We start from the raw sequence: 13,406 nt of genomic DNA, 5'->3' as shown, positions 1-13,406 counted from the left end.
ACATAAAAATAAATTTTAATGATTTGTTTATATGCGACCTTTCCTGAGAGTAGGCGGTCCTAACTTGGAAACCGAAGTTAAACAACGTTGAGCCCTTTTCAATCGTAATAGCTTTTAAAGAGCTAATGATTTAAAACTTTTTAAATGAATATTTTTAATAAATATATTATGAAAGATTTTCTTTGAATAGTCTTCGTACTGTTTTCAAAGATGAAGTAACGTTTAGTTTATTTATGCTACGTAGTTTGCACTCTATCGTTACGATAGAGAGAGAGAGTATCACGGTTTCACTTTGCAGAAAGAGTAAATCGATTCTGACGTTTTGTTCATTCTTCTTTCAAAGCTTAAATGTTTTAAATTCTATTTTAAAGGAACTTTTTAATTGAAAAACCTTTCAGTTTTTTCCTTTGGTCAAATAACATGTTTTTTTGACGAAATGTAATTGGGCTCTTCTCTTAGGTGCGAAATCAAGAGAGAGAGAGAGAGAGAGAGAGAGAGAGAGAGAGAGAGAGAGAGAGAGAGAGAGAGAGAGACGGAGGGAGAGAGAGGAGAGAAAACGTTCCGTTCAAGCGGGTAACGTTGTTCTCGAGTTACTCTCGTCCCTAGTCTCTGTACGGGGAGAAAGGATAAAACGTTTTTAGTTTTATTCTCGTCCCCAGGCAATGTACGGTGAGAGATTGAAAACGTAGTTTTGAATGAACTAGTGTTTAGTCTCTTAAAAGATGTTTACTGTGTTTTGCTGGTATTAATGTGCTTGCATTATACGACTGATTTCGCATTTACTACCTTTTGATGAGGGTAGAATTGCGTGCTTCAGGTAGAAATCAGTAAAAGTTTCGATTTCAGTGAAATAAGTGCAAACAGAAAATCGTAGTGATAAAGTGATACAGTATTGCGCAAAGTGTTACAGTGTTGCGTAACCGAGGGTTCGTCTGTTCGTGCCTGTCGTTCACCTAGTCCGGGACCTCTTGCAAGCTCCCAAGCCCAGGGTAGAAGTAATGTCGTACGACTTATGGGTTCGAGAGGCCTTGATCAGCGAACAGACGTTTCCCTCTATGGTACCGGGTGTATCTTACCAAGATCTCCCCTACCATAAGGCGAGAGAGACAATTTTCTCCTCGTCATCCGAAGGCTTTTCGCATAAGAAACCTGAAACAAGGTTTCGAGGCCCTTAAGCGAAAGTCAGTCCTTTCAGGACAGGTCCAGCGTCCTGGTTGTAGCCATTAGGACAGCTCTGACCCTATGCAGTCATCGGAAAACTGCTCGCCGCCTAACAAAAGCGTAACACAGACTCCGAGAGTCTTTTTGTTGGCAAGGTTTTGCGGTCACAGACGTTACCCTCGTCTCTTACCGCAACCATTTCCGTTGATCCTAAATGGGTTGTACGGCAAGACATGCAGAATAAGCTTGCCTCCCTTATGGAAGACTATTCTGCCGATTAGTACGTTGAGCCTAGCCGTTAATCTCATCGAGATCCTGGCTTTCAGCCAACCTAACGTTCCTTTGTGCGTCCTGGTGACGTTGGCGTAGCTAAGTCACGTCAGTCAGGTTGTTTAGAACCACACTCGATGCGGTCTCGTGTGGATTTTCAGCCACATTTGGACGTTAGGCCACTTGCTGATGCTCCTGTTGACGTTCAGGACGTTCGCTAACAATCGGAGTTGACTTGTTTTGACGCTGTGCGTCAACCTCCGCATTCTAGAGTAGTTTTGACTGCTCAATCTAGGCGGTCAAAGCAGTCTCGAGTGGACGCTGTGCGTCCTCACGCACCTGTTGTTGTTGACAGTTCACAGACTGTCAAGCAGTTACATGACGTTGCGTCCTAGTCTCTCTCACCTGTTGTTGTTGACAGTTCACAGACTGTCAAGCAGTTACATGACGTTGCGTCCTGGTCCGCTACTAATGCACCAGTGCGTGTGGACTCTGCTTGTAAAGCATTGCCACCACGGTAGGTCTCTCCCTTGCTTGAGACTCAGCTATTATCGGACAAGGTTCCTTTAGATGAGGAAGTTGCTGTTCCCCCTCCTACTGATATTCCCTTGAGGACTCTGTCAGATGGAGAGGAGCCTAAAGCTGCTTAGCCCTCTATGGACTTTAATTAAATCATGCTGATTTTTAAGGATCTTTGTCCGGATCTTTTTGTAACTGCTGCTCCTCGTTCGCCTAAAAGTCAGAGCTTACACTAGGCCTAGCTACTTCGAAGCCGTTGTTTTATAAGCTAGTGCTCTCTCGCTCTCCTAGAGAGCTTTACGTTTGCTAGGCGACTGGTTTATCACCAGGAGGAGTTTGGGGGATACAGCCTTTGCTTTCCCTTCTTTTAAACTGGCTTATAGAGCGAGAGTCTGATATGACACGAGAGAAGTTCTCGGCTTGGGAGTTCCTGCCTCTGCCCAGATAGACTTCTAAAATCTCGTAGACTCTCCCTGGCGCCTGGCCAGGAGACGCTCCAAGATTTTACAGGTCAACTTCACAGCTGTTTTCGAGCCTTTGAAGTTTTGCTGTACAATTATGTCATGCATAAACAAGGCTTTCAGGGATGGCTCCAATGATCTGACAGCCACGTTCTCTGCAGGGACAAGTCCCTCAGGGATGGCTCCATGATTTGGCAGCCATGTTCACTGCAGGAGTACGTAAGAGGCAAGTGCGCTCAATGTGTTCATTGTCAAAACAAACTTCACGATGAAGTCTACCAGGCTGTCTTGACAGCATTTATGGAAGGCGACTGTATGGTCTCTCTCGACCTTCAGGAGGCATACTTCCACATTCCTATACACCCGGATTCCCAACCGTTTCTGAGGTTTGTTTACAGGAATGTGGGGTACCAGTTTCGAGCTATCGGAGATCAGAGCCTCTCTGTACTTGGACGACTGGCTTCTCAGAGCCTCTTCCAGTCATCGCTGTCTGAAGGATCTCAATTGGACTCTAGATCTGGCCAAGGAATTGGGACTCCTAGTCAATTTGGAAAAGTCACAGCTGGTCCCATCCCAAACTATTCTGTATTTAGGGATGGAGATTCACAGTCAAGTTTTTCGGGCTTTTCCGTTGGCCCCCAGAATAGATCAAGCCCTGCTCTCCATCCAGAAGATGCTGAAGAAAGAACGCTGCTCAGTCAGGCTGTGGATGAGTCTGGTAGGGACGCTGTCATCCCTGGAGCAATTTGTATCATTAGGAAGACTACACCTCCGTCCTCTTCAATTCCATCTGGCTTTTCACTGGAAAAAGGACAAGACGCTAGAGGCGGTCTCGATCCCGATTTCCGAAAAGATAAAGTCTTGTCTGACTTGGTGGAAGGACAATATCAGCCTAAGAGAGGGTTTTCCCCTGGCAGTTCAGATACCCAACCACGTTCTCTTCTCGGAAGCATCGGACTTGGGCTGGGGCGCGACGCTGGACGGTCGGGAATGCTCAGGTCTGTGGAACTCGAGTCAGAGGAGCATGCATATCAACTGCAAGGAGCTTTTGGCGGTTCATCTGGCCTTGAAAAGCTTCGAGTATCTCCTTCGAGGCAAAGTGGTGGAAGTAAACTCGGACAACACCACGGCCTTGGCGTACATCTCCAAACAGGGAGGTACCCACTCACTGACGTTGTACGAGATCGTAAGGGACCTGCTCATCTGGTCAAAAGATCGAGGCATCTCCCTAGTAACGAGGTTCATCCAGGGCGACTTGAACGTCCTAGCAGATTGTCTCAGTCGGAAAGGTCAAGTAATTCCAACCGAATGGACCCTCCACAAGGATGTGTGCAAAAGACTTTGGGCGACTTGGGGTCAACCCACCATAGATCTCTTTGCAACCTCGCTGACCAAGAGGCTTCCAATCTATTGCTCTCCAGTCCCGGACCCAGCAGCAATACATATAGATGCCTTCCTCCTAGATTGGTCACATCTGGATCTTTACGCATTCCCACCATTCAAGATTGTCAACAAGGTACTGCAGAAGTTCGCCTCTCACGAAGGGACAAGCTTGACGTTAGTTGCTCCCCTCTGGCCCGCGAGAGAATGGTTCACCGAGGTACTTCGATGGTTAGTAGACGTTCCCAGAAGTCTTCCTCTAAGAGTAGACCTTCTACGTCAGCCACACGTAAAGAAGGTACACCAAAGCCTCCACGCTCTTCGTCTGACTGCCTTCAGACTATCGAAAGACTCTCGAGAGCTAGAGGCTTTTCGAAGGAGGCAGCCAGTGCGATTGCTAGAGCAAGGAGAGCGTCTACCATTAGAGTCTACCAATCGAAGTGGGAAGTCTTTCGAGACTGGTGCAAGTCAGTTTCTGTATCCTCGACCAGTACCAGTGTAGCCCATATAGCTGATTTTCTCTTATACCTGAGAAAAGGACGATCCCTTTCAGCTCCTACTATCAAGGGCTATAGAAGCATGTTGGCATCGGTCTTCCGGCATAGAGGCTTAGATCTTTCCAACAATAAAGATCTACAAGACCTCCTTAAGTCTTTCGAGACCACTAAGGAGCGTCGTTTGGCTACTCCTGGGTGGAATTTAGACGTGGTCCTAAGATTCCTCATGTCAGACAGGTTTGAGCCTTTACAGTCAGCCTCCCTGAAAGATCTCACTCTTAAGACTCTTTTCCTGGTATGCTTAGCCTCGGCTAAAAGAGTCAGTGAGATTCATGCCTTCAGCAAGAACATTGGATTTTCGTCAGAAAAAGCTACTTGTTCTCTGCAACTTGGTTTTCTAGCCAAAAATGAGCTACCTTCTCGACCTTGGCCTAAATCTTTCGATATTCCCAGATTATCGGAGATCGTAGGCAATGAACTAGAAAGAGTCTTATGCCCTGTTAGAGCTCTTAAGTTCTACTTAGCTCGTACTAAACCTTTACGAGGCCAATCTGAAGCGTTATGGTGTTCGGTTAAGAAACCATCCTTGCCTATGTCAAAGAATGCTTTGTCATGTTTTATCAGATTGTTAATACGAGGAGCTCATTCACACTTGAGTGAGGAAGACCGATCTTTGCTTAAGGTTAAGACGCACGAGGTTAGAGCTGTAGCAACTTCCGTGGCCTTTAAGCAAAATAGATCTCTGCAAAGTATCATGAACGCAACCTATTGGAGAAGCAAGTCAGTGTTCGCGTCATTTTACTTAAAAGATGTCCAGTCTCTTTACGAGAACTGCTACACACTGGGACCATTCGTAGCAGCGAGTGCAGTAGTGGGTGAGGGCTCAACCACTACTATTCCCTAATTCCATATCCTTTTAATCTGTCTCTTGAAATGTTTTAATGTTTTTATAGGTTGTCCGGAAGGCTAAGAAGCCTTTCGCATCCTGGTTGATTTGGCGGGTGGTCAAAGTCATTTCTTGAGAGCGCCCAGATTAGGGGTTTGATGAGGTCCTGTTGTATGGGTTGCAGCCCTTGATACTTCAGCTCCTGGGGATCTGTCAGCATCCTAAGAGGATCGCTGGGCTCCGTAAGGAAGACGTACTTACAAGGCAGAGTAATCGTCTAAGTCGACTTCCTTACCAGGTACCTATTTATTTTGGTTTTGTTATATTGATAACTGCCAAAATGAAATAAAAAACTCTCAGCTTATACGATGTAAACATATTTAACTCTGGTCTCTACCCACCTCCTTGGGTGTGAATCAGCTATTATATATTCACCGGCTAAGTTAAATATTTAAAAATGATATTTTAATTATAAAATAGATTTTTGAATATACTTACCCGGTGAATATGTAAATTAAACGACCCTCCCTTCCTCCCCAATAGAGACGCAGTGGGATGAGAAGAAATTGAGTCTTTGTTTACATCGAGAGTGGTATCTGGCCGACAGTTGGCGCTGGTGGGCACACCCGCAACCTGTATAGCGATCGCTGGCGAGTTTTTACTGTTTTTTGTCTGTCGAGCAACAGAGTTGCAGCTATTATATATTCACCGGGTAAGTATATTCAAAAATTTATTTTATAATTAAAATATCATATTGCATTTAATGTAATGACTGTGACATTAGATACTGTAATGTTAGTTTCTGCCCAAATGGTCTTTATCAGTCTTGCCTCTAGATGTTCTGTAAGTGATGTTTCATTTCTTATTTTACAGCTTGAGAATAGTGTATCATAGGAATTCTGAGGGTATTATATTGGGTCAATTAAGTATGAGGTTTGTTTCTAAGCTTAACAAAACTAATGTGTGTGGACTAACGACAACTTTAAGCGGTTTTGCTTTAGCAGTGCAGGTCGGGTTTTGTTAGGGTGTTCGCGGTTGGAAGTACATAAAATTGTGTTCCTTTTCCAATTTGAAAAAACAGTATATATTACTTATACTGTGCATCTTTACTCTAGCTTTCTTGCTGTGCTTTCAATATTTGTAAAACTAAGTATCGAAGTCCCTACATTGCTGTCTCTCATTTAGAAGTTGTCTTGAAATGGTTACCCAGATATATAATTAGACTGCATTAGATTATACAAGTCTGATAAGAATTTTATTTGGATAAACAATATTTATAGTTTTAAGAGTTTTGATTCTTACTTCAGTAATTCAAATTGCATTATGTTAACCTTTTAAACTGATCATAGTCAGGTTTCATAGAAATGCAAACTTAGTCTCACTTGAGATTCACTTTTTCCCTTCTCTTTCTCCAATGAATAGTATTTTTTAATGACTGATACTTCAATTTCTTTCTTTATATTTTTATGTAGGGTACAGTTATTGATATTTTCCTTGATCTTGATTTTTTCTGTCTTAAAAATGGTGCTAGAGCATTCATGTTGACATTTATGTGACCACTTCACTAATTACTGTACTAATTTAGTAACTTTTTAAGAATCATTTAAAATGGGTAAAACTTTTCTGGAATTTATATTCAATATTTAAAGATTTTACTTTCCTCATACATAGATAAACATTATAATCTCGCATTGACAATAGACGAAAAGTTTTTCCCCTTATCTTTGTTGTATTTTCTGTTTTTAATTTCAATTTGTACTTCTGTTTGTACATTAAGTTTTGGACTTGTTAAAGTTCATGAATACATATGACATAGGTATGTACTGAGAGGCTATGAAAATACCTTTTTTTTTTTTTTATCCTTTCAATATTGTTCTGAATTGAATTTTAATTTTTGTTCAGTTGCTTTCAGTTTTGTAACTAGTGTTATAGTACTTTGCCAGATGTGACACAAAAGTACAGTATAGCATGTATCCAAAATTTTCTTACTCCTATAAGAATTTAGAACTTTAAAGGTATAAGGAGCTATTTCGAAAATATTTAGTCTTCATGTATTTAAAGCCTCAGTTAGGACAGATTTAAAAAAAAAACTATTAATTTGTATCCTTATTTTCTTTGAAGTTTACATTAGCAAATGCATGAGTAATTACTGTAGTTAAATCTACCGGAGTGCTGTTTTTCATTTTGGCATGCAAATTTCTTTTCCTAGTATTTTTAATGGAATTTTATATAAAATTTTTTTTTATAGGTCATATACTACTTGACCGTACTTTTGATTTTTAATTGTTTTAAAACCTAATACTATGCTAAGAAATATCACTAAAGTAGTTAAGTGTATGTAACCACTTAAGGTTAGCCACTGACAGTTTAGAACTGTACCTTATTCATCTTCATAAATTAGCGGTTCATGAAAATCAACAAGGTGTATGTGTCTGGGTGATGTTTTGCTGGTCAAGTTTAGTCTTCTTTATGCCTAATTTTTGTTGGGAATATTTATATAAATTTGGTAAATTGCTGGAAAACTTATCATCGGTAGAGTAAAATTCTCGGTGTAATTGAACAATCTTTGCAACTGTGATTCTGAGCCGAGGAAGAATTACCTTGACTGTCTTGGATATCCATCTTATTTGAAGGAACTTGAAATGTTTCGTTTTTTAATGTTTTTCTAAAACTTTCATGATTAAGCTTGAACACATTTTTTTTTTTAGTTTTCTGTAATGTGATTACCATTTGCAAAAATATTTTTCATCTAAACAACTCCTTATTATGGATGTGATACTTTTGAAAATCTGTGACGAAGTGGGTATGATAAATAGAATTATAATTTTAGTACTTTGGGAATAGTGTCAAAATAGTATATGTTATATTTTAAAACTATCCAGGTATGGTTCAATATGGACATACCATGTTTATGAAACATAATTCATGTTGGTTATTCTTCCTTCATACCATTGTTTTATTCCTTAGGGCCAAAGCAGTCCGTCATCTGTGCGCAGGGAGATGTCATCTGCAGCCATGTCAGCCTCTCGCAGTGCGGCTTCTTTATTCTCTGCGATGAGTTCCTCTTGGTTTGGAGGGTCGTCAGCATCCTAGCTCAGTTTTCATAATGTAATATATTTGGAAGTTACCTTTTTCATTAGATTGATACTGGTGTTTGGGCATTGGATCTCTTGCACATGTAGCAGTGGTTATTTTAGTGATGCACAAAAGGTTATATACTTAGTTTAAGGAGAAGGAAAGTGAGGCATCTCATTTTGAGAGCTTTGTTACAAGTTTTACAATAATATATTTATTTTAGAGAAGACTGGAATGATTTTGTTGAATTTTTTGTTGTTGTATAGTGTTTGTTGATAGTACTTTTGACATGTTTAATAAAGACTTGGTATCAATGTGTCCTTTTTAGACCCTCTGTATTATGATATACTAACTGTGAAAGTTTTTGATTTAGGACTAACATAATATGGTGTGTATTAGAAATTAAGTGATTCAGATTTATTACAGTATTAGTGTTTTTTTGGGCGGAGGGAAGGGAACTGTTCTTATAGGCATCCACATTGCCCCTTACAGGCTATCACATTACACTTTCACAAAAAATTTACATAACTTGGAGCAGTGAGTATCTGTTTTTACTTATTTCTATAGCTTCTTGATGTCAAGAGGCAAATCATTGGTTTCACTGGTTTCTAGGTACCGTTCTTATTTAAGGGATTTTGACGAAGGAAAATCTATTTCTGGGCTCAACCTGTGGCGCTCCGTGAAATTCTCCTTAAAGCACCATTTCTAAGGTATAAATACTGCTAAATATACCTGAGAAAAAAGTTGCATGGAATGCCAGGAATATACCCAGCTCGCTCACCCTTATAGGGCATCGGTATAATAACTGGGGCGTGTGAAACCACTACCAGAGGTCCCTTACCAATTAGTCTTCTCCTTCCTCAACATCCCCCGTTACTACGAGGTGTCGTTCTCTACAACTACTGGCCCCCCCCCCCACCACTACCACTACCCATCCTTCTCCCATCATTCCTTCTAAGCACCCGTGAACGTTCAGATATGTTTTTCATAGCTCTGTGTTATTTTGTGTTTTTGAAGATGTCAGATGTTTTGGAGATCTGTTTTTGTACTTATGCCTTTGAACCCTTTTTTAAGATGCAAGAGTTTACTCTTCTAACAGTACGGTATGTGTTTATGAAAGATTCTAATAGTCAGCTTTGATTAATGTAATACTTACACTATATCATAATCATAGTGAATTTGCGAGTTTCAATGGTGCCAAGTTGAAGGTTTAATGGTGAACAAAGATTGTCCTCATCATCATTATTAGCCTGGTCCAAAGTCTATTATGTTTTAAGGCTGTATTTTCATTCACAATGGTTGACCTGAAATGGCTTCTCCTCAGTTTCAACCATTTTGTGTATTCTCTACCTAAAGTCCCATCTGGGTCAGGTCTTTACCCATGCTCTTTTTCCATGAATTTTTCAGGACTGAGTCTTCATCCTATTTGATACCTTTAAATCTATCTTTTTATGTAACATATTAATAAAATTATACAGCATTATCTAAACTGATGACATGAGGGCTTTTTCTTGAAAAATTTAAGTAATAGTATTTTCTGCTATTAGTGGTTTTGTTTCTTTCCCAGCTAGTTCTGGAAACTATCCCGAAACAGAATCTCCTTATGTCAGGTTTAGTGACTGTAGAATTCCCATTTTTTAAAGATACCTTATCTTTGTTCCCTGGATAGTGTTTTTAAGCTGTTTTGGAATGCAGTTTGTGAATAGAAAAGGCAATGAATATTTGAGAATTGAATTTAAATTTTTAGTACAGTAAAGTACTGTAATGGTGAAAGCAATTTTTTCTTAGTGAGCCTTTGCCACAGCAATTTACCTGCAATCTGAACAGCTTGGGTTTCTACAATTCTATATATGTCTATAAAACTGATGCTCTGAAATAGATTGATATAGATAACATTCTTCATATTGTATGATTGTAGACTTGGAAATTAGATGGTAAGAAAGAAGTTTGTGTCAAACATCTCAGGAAATTTGTTTGTTTAGTCAAGTTTATTCAGGTATGTTTACTAAGATGTATTGCTTTTCTTTAATGATCTTCAAAACTACATTTTAAGTCCAGTTTTTCTCATTTTTTTGCATTTTGACTTACTATTTGGGGGATGGGATGTATCTTTGTGAGGCACAAACGATAGTTTGATGACAGTGGAAATTCATTTGCAATAGGATTTTGTTGGCCTATAGGAATTGTCCCTGCTTGGCGATCACCGGACTGGGGTTTGAGTCCCGCTCCAACTCAATAGTTTCTTGTAGTGTCTGCAACTTCACTAGGTTGAATGACCATCCTCCAAATATTTTGTATTGCACTATGATGGAAGTTTTATATAGCAATAATTAGATAGGATGAATACTCATAAAACATTCCAAAATAATTTACACATTTTAGTGGCTTTGATTCCTGCAACTATAATGATATATAATTTAAAACCTTATGAAACCATTTCAATAAAAAAGATTTTAGCCTGTTGCCCTGTTAAAATTTTTTAGTTAATTATTTACTTGTATATTTGTGTAAAAGACATCTAGTGCAGTGGAATTAATTTATTTTTGCAGCTTTAAAACTGTATAATCCACTGTATCATACATGTAGATAGATTCATTATTAAGTTTCCTGGTTCCTCATTGCCGTATCCTCAATGCCGCAATTATGGGCTCACTGTGGTGCTTACTAGTTTAGATGGAAAGCTCTGCAATCTACAGAAAGTTCCTCATTATCAGTCCCCTGCTGGTCTTTATAAAATGGACAGGTTATGCCAGTTGTAGTAGTAGTAGTAGTAGTAGTAGTAGTAGTAGTAGTAATTTATTGATTTGAGGTTTTCTGGCATCCTGACACAGTAGTAGTATTAGTAGTAGTAATAGTAGTAGTAGTACTGTACAATAGTTGTAAGAGAAAAAGAATTCATAACAAATAACAAGAATCTAGATATACTTAGGTATTTTTTACTAGTAATACAGTATTACTAATAATAGTGCAGCACATTAGCTGCATTTAAATGTAGCAGATAGAAATTAAACTTCGTAGCTGATGATGATGTAATTGATGATGACAAAGTGGAAAACTTTTCATTACAGTGTTGCTGCTGCTTTTTTACTTAATGTCTCCAGTTGTAGATTTTATTACAGATTTTATATTGACTTGGTTTATTATGAGGTTCAGTTCAGTTTTTGTAGCCGAGGGGTTCCTTTAAACAGCATATCTACTCTAATCCAATTTTTTTGAGTGTTTCTCCTGTTTATTCATGTTTGGTATATTGTTTCTTTTTTCTGTTTTTTCCTTCCTTAAATTGACAATTTTCAATTGTTTTCTTTTTGGCGCAGTTGTTTTCTTTAAGGCTTAATATGGCTGTTGTAATATTTTTAAATATTTCATCACATAGTTTTCTAAAGTAAAATTAGAAATAAGCTAAATCTTCTGTGCAATTTTTACACCTATACATCATTCAATCTTTAACGATTTATTCTCATCCCATACATTATTGGCAGGTCTGTTCTGTTATCATATAATGTTTCATATATTTGTACGTTTATTTTGCACATGTTTTGAAGTGATTTTATGATGAATATCTTTTCCCTATCTTTAATATCTATTTCTTTGCTCTAGACCTTAATCTTCCATATCCCCATTCTCCTTAGGTGTATCTTTCATCTCCATTTTGTTCCTGCATCTCCTGGTATTGTTCATTGAACTATTATGTTCATTCTCCTCTACTATTTCTTGTAATATTCTATTCAACAGGTCATTTCTTCCTTCCTTCCTTTAGCCCCTTTAGTCTTCCATCTGCCATCCTGGTCCACACTTCCTTCATTGCCATTTCCCTTTTGTATGTAGCTAGTGCTGCATATTTAGGCATTTTTATAAACTTCTTTCTTAACTATTTTCTATGTGCAGCAATCCTTGTATCTCATTTCTTTCAAGTTTATTACTTTCTCCCCATACAATGTTGGTGGTAATACCATTATTTGCATGGCACACTGTAGGAGTTATTAAAGGTTCTTTGCTTAGGAAATATCCTTTGCAATGTTCCTTTGGCCTCCCAATCTTCAGCCCTTATCAAAGAACAAATCCTTTGGATGATCCTCCTTCTTGAATACTATAATGATAATTCCTGTAGTTATGAAAATAGGAAAGCATTGTTGCTGAACAAATCTCAAAACAATCACTAGGTTTGAATTTAGTGTGCATAATTGGCATGCATATTAAGTCTCAATATGTAAGGCTATTAATTTAACATTAAACAGCAGTAAAAAAAAAAAAGATAAATAGATTGTACTCAGGAAAAGTAACAAGACCTGCAGACAAGAAGGCTATGGCATTCCCTATATGCGAGAACACTGGTTGTTTGGCCACAATGCACCATAAAGGCAATAATTGAGAGACCTGTGATGACTTTGTAGTAGATCCGTCAAATTACCCAAAGGATCATAAGGAGTCCAAAGGAAGCTAGATTTATCCAAAGGATGTCCAGAAGAGCCAAAAATGCACTAACTGGCTCTAAAGGATGATAATATATGATCACAAGCACTTAGTTTACCTTGATATAGTCCTTCTAAATCTGTCTTATGCATTTTGGCATAGAAGAAGTGATAAAAAGGTCCTAAACGATTTTGGTAGAGAGAGATCACTCTTCGCCATACATACTATTTGGTATATTATCTGCATATTGGTCTACTGAATTAACAATATTTAATCACTCACTTGTTTATGCTTGGCTTGATCACAATGTAACGTTATCTCCCTGGTCCTCTGTTCTGGCTAGCATCGTGGGTTAGTATTTTGACATGAATTCTGTGATCTCATTAATCACTTGGTTCAACTTTTTTCTCGGTTTATCTTACTAGAATGACTATGTCAAGTTAAACTTAGTAGTGCTTCCTGCTATATGTTATCCTTCTTAAGGCTTTTTTTGTGTATTTTTGGCTCTTTTGGACATCCTTTGGGTAAATCTACCTCCCTATGGGTTCATTATGATCCTTTGGGCAATTCAACAGACTGCATAGTAGTAGTTAAAAAGACTCATGCTCCAATCAGTCAAGTACAGCATAATTCAGGGGATGGAATGTTGAGCGCTTCCAAAATAACATTTTTAAATTGAAAATCAAGTTCATGAAGGTGATATGTAACGGCCATATAGGTGTGTAGTACTATTAATGTGCCTCAAAC

At 38.5% G+C, this 13,406-nt stretch overlaps 1 protein-coding gene across 1 annotated transcript in view; it reads left to right on the top strand.

Annotated features, from left to right (window-relative positions):
• LOC137652407 (conserved oligomeric Golgi complex subunit 1-like) overlaps window positions 1-8,554 on the top strand; it is a 78,706-nt gene extending 70,152 nt beyond the window's left edge. Inside the window, exon 20 of the mRNA XM_068385801.1 lies at window positions 8,142-8,554. Within this exon, the coding sequence (XP_068241902.1) occupies window positions 8,142-8,267 (126 nt within the window). The 3' untranslated portion in view covers window positions 8,268-8,554. The remainder of the gene's footprint in view (window positions 1-8,141) is intronic.
• Window positions 8,555-13,406: the final 4,852 nt, after the last annotated feature.

The sequence above is a fragment of the Palaemon carinicauda genome, chromosome 13 (genome assembly GCF_036898095.1).
Source record: "Palaemon carinicauda isolate YSFRI2023 chromosome 13, ASM3689809v2, whole genome shotgun sequence".
Lineage (NCBI taxonomy): Eukaryota > Metazoa > Arthropoda > Malacostraca > Decapoda > Palaemonidae > Palaemon > Palaemon carinicauda.
Note: the sequence above shows the minus strand (reverse complement) of the source record. Positions and strands in the feature narration are given on the sequence as shown.